This window comes from Nicotiana sylvestris, chromosome 9 (genome assembly GCF_000393655.2).
Source record: "Nicotiana sylvestris chromosome 9, ASM39365v2, whole genome shotgun sequence".
NCBI classification, from domain to species: Eukaryota; Viridiplantae; Streptophyta; class Magnoliopsida; order Solanales; family Solanaceae; genus Nicotiana; species Nicotiana sylvestris.
In genome coordinates, this window is record NC_091065.1 from 23,539,953 (window position 1) to 23,549,185 (window position 9,233).

Below are 9,233 nucleotides of genomic sequence, written 5' to 3' on the forward strand. Positions count from 1 at the left end.
ATGTCAACACTTTTAGTAAACAAAGAGAGGCAAACACCAGTAAACTAGTTTAGAAATGAAAACACCAAATCAGGCGATTCAGAGGGTAGAGAAGATATATATATATCAACCTTAGTGATTCTACTGACAAATTCAAGTTTTGCAGGAGTTCTTATTTGACAATACTTTAACAGCTATCAGACTATCTTCAAATTTATTAGAGGTTTATATGCAGGCTTATTAAGAGTCAATACATTCATGTAAATAAAATGTAGTATTCAAACAGAGCAGACGAACAATAGTGAGTTTCTTTTATGCTCATCGGTAATCACAATAACCTACATTTCAAGTTCTAGGTGGTTAAGCTTATCGAGTTTCAACTTTTTCCCTTAAGATGATACAATGGGAAGTATGAGCACAAAAGCATGAATATCCCTTACGTGAAAGACAAACAGGAGTTTGTTAACAAACATAATAGTGTAGAAACTTAAGGAGGATACTAAGATACATACAAGAGATGTTCTTAAAGGATTTCAAGACTATAAAGCATGACAGAGGATCAGATGATATAGAATTAGACTGGTAGGTTTATTACAGAAGTTTAGAAGCATGGAAGTTCACATATATCAAGTAGGCATGGTCTAATAGTAGGATAATCAATCTAGGAAGACAAGATAACTCTGATGGCATGGGCATGACAAAGTTTCAGTTTCAGATATGTTAGCAGCATAGCATAACCAAGAAATGATATAGCACAAAGGCAACAAGTACAATTCTAAACTAGACCTTAGGGGAAAGCTGATCATAACATAAACTAGGCTAACAAGCAAGAAAGTAACTAATTGAATACATATAGAATTAACTACTGAAACTCATTAGGACTTAGTTCAATCACTTCAAAACACATTTATACAGTAGAACTCACAAGTGTGGCCATATAAACATGAAGGTTAATAGAAAGCCTTCACAATTATGTTTTAAGGAGTTACAGAATCACATAACATATTTGAACAGAGAAGGTAACTCAACAACTAAGTTAATGTATTTAACTACACTGACAGACTTGCATTGGACCTTTAGGTGTCCACAATTACCAGAGCCCAAAAATTATCAAAACGAATAATTCAAGTTCATGATATAGGTCAACATAAAGTAGCTTTAATCAATGTCAGACTGGTGATGCATACATGAAGATCTCAGCAAGACATAAGAAAGGTTAAGATCAGAACATGTACCGAGAATCATTAAAGTCTATTAATAACTACAGAAAATCAACAATAGTTAGATCATTCAACTTAGAGAAACATTTATTAAGTTCACAAAGATGGTCGATCAATATTGATTTAACTTCAAATTATTAAAAAGACAATTGATTCTCACAATGAAGGTAACATACAATATCAAGGCATAATTATCAACGATAAACCAATAGCATATATTATAGACAAAGATAATCAGTAGAGAACAACATAGCAGACATGATTTCCACTTAAACAATTAAAGAGAGGGAAAGTCGATATACACTAACATTCCTTTGAGCAACAAACTAAAAGAGATTTTGCTTAGTCGTTTTGGAACCAAAATTTCAAACTTTGATCAGTGAATAAACTCATAACTGGAAAAGATAGGAAGAGAATGAGAAATTAGTTAACAACCTAAGTTTCGATTGTGAAACGATTATGTATACTACTGTGTATTCATGTTAGATCGTCTGTTAGGTGAGAGAATTGAAGACCCTTTTTATAGTGTCATTCAATGATTAGGTTTAGCAGATTTGAAATGGTGAGTAGAAGATGAAGAATATCAGATGATGAAAGAAAGTGAGTGAAAATTGAAGAAGATAGTGGGGAAAATCATCGAAAGATTTTACCTCAGTGAGGAATGGCCTTTGAAGGCAAGAACCCAACAGACAAAAGCCCAATGTCCAGAGGTCACTGCATTTGATCTCTGGACATGAATAATAATGATAGTGTTGAAGAAAATGGACCATGCATGCCATGGGTTTGAAAACACAAAGGAAGAACAGGCGATTCTTCAGTAACACATTTTGGGTCTAGGATTTGATTTGGGTTTTTGAACTCTATCGGTGGAAATGGAAAAGAAACAGTAGGATTTGCTGATATAGGGACATATAGGCATTTCAGAGTTTAATTGAGATGACCTTGCACAAATTTGTGCAAGGTTTTGAGATTGATAGGTTAGGGCAGAGGAGAGAGTAGAGAGAAAAAGGGGAAAGTGGGCAGCTGGTAACGAGGGAAATGAATTAGGGTTAGTGGGTATTAGGGTCGATCTCTAGGGTTAAGGTGAGAGATGGAACGAGAGCCGTTGAATCTTTTAATCAATGACTTCGATTATTTAGAGAATTAAAATTATAAAAAGGTGTAGTGAGAAATAATGGTGACCGTTGAATTCTTGTAAACCTACGCTCGAGATAAAATCTGGTAGAGGTTTTAAAATAATGAGAAAACAAGAATAAACCTGGTCCGTTGATGGTATGGATCGACAGTCAGGATTGAGTGAGTTTGTTTCGTGAGTGAGTGGGATGGGTGACGTGGCATGATTTGGTTGACTTAGAGAGGAGTTCATGGATTGCTAATATGGACTGGGTCAAGTCATTTAGACTGGGTCATGTGCAATATTGGAACAACTATTGGGTTGGTTTTAATTTAATAGATCGCCAATCTGTATTTAATTGTGCAGTTATAATTATAGCCATTTAGTCTTTAACCCTTTAAAGTATTGGGGAGAGGTGATCATGCGGGATATGGTGAGGCTTTAGATCTCCGAGGACATGGTACTCGATAGGAAGTTGTGGAGGTCGAGCATTAAGGTTGTAAGTTAGGAGGTAGTTGAGCATATTTAGTCTACCAGTATGAGGCTAGACTGATAGGATTTAGCCTTAAACTGCTAGCGGTCAGTGTTGTGTTTACACTACTCTTCCGTTTGCATAGTGTCGGGCCTTATTTACTGGTTATTATATATGCTTTCCATCTATTCACTTGTTCTTGTAATGTTATTATTATTTCCATGGTTTTTTGTTGATGGTACTGATATATTGTCTCTTTTTGTCTTTTCGTCTTCTTGAGCCGAGGATCTATAAGAAACAGCCCCTCCACCCCATCGGGGTAGAGGTAAGGACTGCATACACACTATCCTCCCCAGATCACACTTGTGAGATTATACTGGATCGTCGTCGTTGTCTTTGTTGTTGTAGTCTTTAACCCTTGAAAATTAATTTAAATTAAACATAATTAATTCTAATAAAATATGATAGAAAATATAATCATCAAATAGACCACTAATTGCTGTAATTAAATAATTATTGTAAAAAATTTATTTTCTAATTTATAAAATTTATTTCATAATTAATTCAAATAATAAACGAGTTAATTAAAAACCAAAGGTTAGTTTGTTAACTTATTTGTAAAACTTATTTTTCAAAATATAGAAGTTATTTTAATTATTTTAAAATAGTAAAGATAATATTTTTTACAAAGATTTGATACTGAATTGTTAATTTAACACTACTAAATACCTATTTGGGCTATATTTGTATAAGATAAGTATTATTGATTAGAAAATATTTTCAGCATATTTATTGCACATCATTATGTAAAAATAATTTAATTTCGAAAGGGAGGTTCAAATTGGTCAATAACAACTATCCCTCTTTGACCGGAGATGATGAAAGTGTTTTCGGGCAAAGAAATCAAAACAAGACTAATTTTGTATCGATACTTTAGGCATCTATTGCAAGAATGGTATATGGATTTAGGAAAGATTATGAATTGTAGGACTAAGAAAAAGTTAAGGGAGGTTTCAGGGTTTTTCTGAAAAATTGTTGCCGAATTCTAGCTTTAAATCGCCTACATACCTGAGGATTAACAAAGATCAGGCCTCATGTAGTTTTGGAATGATGATTTGGAGAAAGCGATGCTTGAAAGAATTTCCCCCGTATCGTATTATGGTGATACTGCAAGACGAGAAGATTTTGGCACCCAAATGACTTCGAATTGCAGCTTGATTATGAGACTTAGAAGATTCGATGATTGAAAGTTCTATTTATCATAATTGAGTTTGAGTTTGAATCCTTGGCCCACTTATTAGTTTTTGTCTCTCATATTGTTGTAGCTTGATTTGCTGCTTAGAAGAAGTTCCACGTCACGATATTTAATCATACAAAATTAAAGTAAATCATACCCATATATCGTAATGCAGATATGTTAAGATATGATGTAAATAATGCAGGAATAATGATGCTTGGCTTCTAGCTTGTCGTTATTTTTGATCGGGGCAGCAGGATATTTGGGTTTGAAGTCTCCGAGCTCTCGAGCATTATTTGGGATGCCGGGGATGGGCCTTTGAATTTGACTTGATTGTTAGCTAGGTATGTACCGTTCCGCAACTATTGGAGCATTAAGTCTCCACACGATGGGAGTATATACACGCAATGGGAGTAGTTGACTTGAAATTTAAAGTATCTCCGCACGATGGGAGTATCTCCACGCGATGAGAGTAGTTGACTTGAAATGTAAAGTATCTCGAAATGATGGGAGTTTCTGACTTGAAAAAAATGTAACATTCCCATAAGCTACATGAATAGAACTTTAAATTATTCAAGATAAAACAAAGAAATAAGGAGGACACCCAAGAGATACTCTTGACTACAAAACTAAATTGTGGTTGTCGATCGGCAGAATGTATAGCGGGATCGAATGGTTCATCCTTTGACTGGCGAAGTTGGCAACGAAATTTTCAACTATCTACTTGGAATCTAAAATATGGCGGAGTGATGGTGTGATCTGTGTGAAGTGCTCCAGTTGGCAAAACAAAAATAGTTTGCTATATATAGGGGTTTGTTTGGCAAAGCCAACAACCCATTACATTCAGCTCATTAGGTGGAACCCGGATGAAATCCCCGTGAATGTAGCAGTAGTGACACTTTTTCACGTAACAGATACTATTGCTTTCCATGGTAGAAGTATCCGGATCGTAAAATCTTCTTGGCCAAAGTTAAACCATTCATGGGAGGTCATCACGTTCCTACATGTATTTCTTCTAGTAATCTGGTTGCTTTAACGGCATCTACACACCTTAGCAGACCTAAGTCTGAGGTCCTCCTATACAGGACTTCCCCGTTAAGAAAAACATGATTTTCTAGCCTTCTGAGTGCTAGATTCTGACCACTGGTGGCATTCTCAGGATACTCTTTTGTTTCAAGGAACCTTTTGATGTTGTAGTACCACTGCTTAATGTCTGGCTCTTCATCTATATGGAAATAGTATGCAAGCTGACCCTGCATCTCTATATCAATAGGGTCGATGAAATTTTTATTTGGATGCTGGATCATAGATGACAAGATTGCAAGAGCGTCGACAAACTCATTCTGGATTCTGGGAACATGTCTGAATTCGATCTTGATGAATTTGTTGCACAACTCTTTCACGCAGTGCAAGTACGAAAGGATTTTGACATTCTTGGTAGTACATTCACCTTGAACTTAATGTATTAGTAGATCAGAGTATCCTATGATCAGAAGCTCCTTGATGTTCATGTTGACTGCCTTCCTAATCCTGAAGATCCATGTTTCATATTCTGCCATATTATTGGTTCTAGGGAACCTTATCTTAGAAGAAACTGGATAATGTTGTCCTGGCTCAAAAATTAAAACTGCCGCAATCTCCATACTCTGCAATGTCCTCCCTTGCGAGCAACACTTCTTCTTCTTCGAAAAAGTACGTAGTGAGCGGCTTGTAGTTCTTGTCAACTGGGTTCTCTGCGAGATGGTCAGCTAATGCTCGTTCCTTGATAGCTCTCTGTGTCATGTACACAATATCGGACTCGTTGAGAAGAATATGCCATTTAGGAAACTTTCCAGTAGGCATCGGCTTCTGGAAGATGGACTTGAGCGGACCGAGTGAGGATATCATATGTGTGATGGATGCCGACATGTAGTGCCTTAACTTTTGAGTGATCTAAGTCAAATCGTAGCAGGTTTACTAGAACAAAGTGTATTTGTCCTCGTACGGTGTAAATTCTTGCTCAGGTAATATATAGCATATTCTTTCCTCCCAATCTCATCGTGTTTTCCCACCACGCATCCAAATGCATTATCCAAAATAGATTGGTCTATACATCGGTTTCCTAGGTCCGGGATGAACTAACACTAGTGGATTTGACAATTACTCCTTGATCCTGTCGAAAGCTTTCTAACATTCTTCTGTCCATTTTGAAGCAGCATCCTTTTTCAACAGCTTGAAAATTAGCTTGAGATTACCATAGACTGGGCTATGAACCTGCTGATATAGTTTAATCTTCCAAGGAAACTCATCACGTCCTTCTTGCTCTTAGGCGGCGGTAGGTCTTGAATGGCTTTGATATGTGAAGGATCCAATAATATCCCTTTCCCGCTGACAATAAAGCCTAACAATTTCCTAGTGGGGACTCCGAATGCACATTTTGCAGGATTCAAATTCAAGCAGTTCCTCCGAAAACACTTGAAGAATTTCTTCAAGTCATTCAAATGCTCCTCACTCTTTCAAGATTTAATGATGATGTCGTCCACATATATCTCAATTTCCTTGTGCATCATGTCGTGAAAGAGGGTCGCCATGGCCTTCATGTAAATAGCACCGGTGTTCTTGAGGCAGAAGGACATAACTCTATAGAAATAAACTCCCTATGGCATTGTGAGCAATGTCTTCTCCGTATCCTCTTCATGCATCAGGATTTGGTCGTACCCAACAAAATAATCCACAAATGACTGCAACTCATGCTTCGTGCAATTGTCGATAAGATATGAATGTTCAACGGAGGGAAATCATCTTCTAGACTAGCTTTGTTGAGATCTCTATAGTCCACACATATCTTGATCTTTCCATCCTTCTTTGGCACTAGTACGATGTTTTCCAACCATGTAGGATAATTGGTGACTCTCACCACATTTTCCTATATCTGTTTGGTGACTTTTTCTTTTATCCTCAAACTCAAATCTAACTTCAACTTTCTGAGTTTTTGTTTGAATGGTGGTCTGGCAAGATTTGTAAGAAAATGGTGCGGGACGATGTTAGTACTTAACACATGTATATCATCATATGAACAAGTGAACATATCGATGTATTGTTGGAGGAGCGTAACCAATTATTCCTTCTGTTCTGCCTCCAAGTGGATAATGATTCGAGTTTCTTCCAATACTTCGTTGTTTTCTAAGTTGATTACTTTTGTTTCTTCAAGGTTAGGCTTCTTATGATTTTCTAACTGCTCAATATATTGCGAAGCTAATCAAGCATCATGCTCTTGTCATACTCCTCGTAGACTGGATCGTTATGCTCGAGGGTTTCGTTACATATCATAATCACGGAACGTAGGTTTTTATCGATTTGTTTATTGAAAAACAAAACTAATTATAAATAAGAGCTAATAATGAGTTTGCAATGATTTCAAGAAAGGTGATTATTTTATTTCATTAAAAGGGGAACATATCAGCGTTCAATGAGGCAATTGACAAAAGAATATAGGCACGGTTCAGGCCTCAACTGAATGTGAATTTTGTTCAAAATTACGACAATTCCACACTACCCAAACTCTCGGCGAACCAGAGATGGGCTAGCAGTCCAATTCTACAAGAGCCTCTCCTAGTTCGGCATCCCGAATGGTTGGTGTCTTGACATTAGCTTTGTTGTGGAATTCCTCGATCATCATCACAAACAATCTTCCCATTCCATAAATGATGTCATCCTCTAGTACTGAGCTCTGATCCGGACACGGAACACGCTCTAGCACAAAAACCTTCTTCCCAAAGTTACCGGTGTAAGTCATTCCAGTTGGAGGTTGATACCCTAAGCCATCAGTACCCTTCTTCCCTTTCGGCTCAATCAGCTCTATTATCCTATCTGATCGGGCTCTTAGCCTGGTCCCTAGTCGGTACCCATACTTCCTCATCTCTCTCATTTCCATCTTTGATCTATATGGCGACTGCATGCCCAGATTCTGCTCAGTCTTCTCTATCTTTGTGGTCTGCATGATGTCGACCGCTTGAAAGGTGACCCCATCCAACCCTTCTAAGAATGGAGCTGCATGTTCTAGATAAGATGACGGGCTCCATTCACCATGAATAACAATATCTTATAAATCCCACTCGAACTTCATACATTGATGAAAAGTGGACGAAACTACCCCTACCACATATATCGAGGGCCTTCCCAGCAATAGATTATATGAAGATGAAATGTCCACTACTTGAAATAGTATTGGGAACTCAACTGGCCCAATCTGTAGGGCTAAATATATCTCTCTAATGACGTCCTTCTAAGACCCATGGAAAGCTCTCACTCTTACATGGATTTCTTTCACCTCTCTCAATTGAATTCCCAAGTCTCGCAGAGTAGAGTGTGGGACGGATCCTCCATCAACAAGAACTTGAGACACCACTTTATCCTCACAATTGACTATGATGTGCATGGCTCTATTATGATCCAAACCATCTCCAGAAAGTTCATCTCTTCGAAAGGAAATCATGTTTGCCTTGACATTTTTCCAATGGTTGTTGCTAAAGCCTTGATGATAGTCTTATTTGGAAAATTTACTCCATTTAATACCTTCATGAGGGCATCTTTATGACTGTTGGAACTCATAAACAAATCCATGATTGATATGTGCACATGGATCTTCTTCAACTGTTCCTCTACGATGTATTCTGTAGCTGGCATCTTTCTCCAATTTTTGGTTGCCTCGCTATCCGTTATATTCCTCATTTTATTTTGTTCTCTACTTGGATTTCCTCGATTTATCTCTTCTAGAGCATATCACCTTCCTGACTTGGTCATCCCGTGAGCTGCTACTGAATCCATTATTTTATCCTTTCCTTTCTCCTGGTACGTCCACGAAACTGTCTTCTATTTTGACTCTCCTCATTGTTGATAGTGGTGGTGGACTGTTGTTGGTATGTTTGGACCATCATCAGAGGTTTTAACTCTATAATAATCAGTGAAGTCTTTAGGGGTGGAATTCTTGCAGCCTCGGCCTTTCCATTTGTGAGGATGGTCCCCTTCTGATCATAATCTTCATCCAAAGCGATCATGTTAGCTCCTTGATTTTAATGGTTTGGTAGTGGTTTTCGATTCACATTAGGTGGAGCCGGAATACATTGAATGGGTCCACTCATGATTAGAGACTAAATATCATTCTTCAGCTTGAAGCAGTCCTCGGTATCATGCCAGGAACACCTGAATAGTAGGCACACCGCTTGGTTGCAT

The 9,233-nt window shown here is 37.5% G+C and overlaps 1 protein-coding gene across 1 annotated transcript; it reads right to left on the reverse strand.

Moving 5' to 3' along the window:
- Window positions 1–5,014: 5,014 nt before the first annotated feature.
- On the reverse strand, window positions 5,015–5,864 carry LOC138877339 (uncharacterized). The gene is made up of 2 exons (XM_070156942.1): window positions 5,651–5,864; window positions 5,015–5,472 (listed from the first exon to the last, which is right to left on the reverse strand). Exons 1-2 carry the CDS (start codon window positions 5,862–5,864, stop codon window positions 5,015–5,017), a joined length of 672 nt encoding a protein of 223 aa, XP_070013043.1.
- Between the last annotated feature and the right edge of the window lie 3,369 nt (window positions 5,865–9,233).

Bases quoted from the DNA above. Each gene is read 5' to 3' on its own strand.
- LOC138877339 (XM_070156942.1), bottom strand. From the start codon at position 5,864: ATGCCTACTGGAAAGTTTCCTAAATGGCATATTCTTCTCAACGAGTCC. The intron at 5,473-5,650 runs GTTTTAATTTTT...ATTAAGTTCAAG, and splicing joins AGAGTATGGAGATTGCGGCA to GTGAATGTACTACCAAGAAT.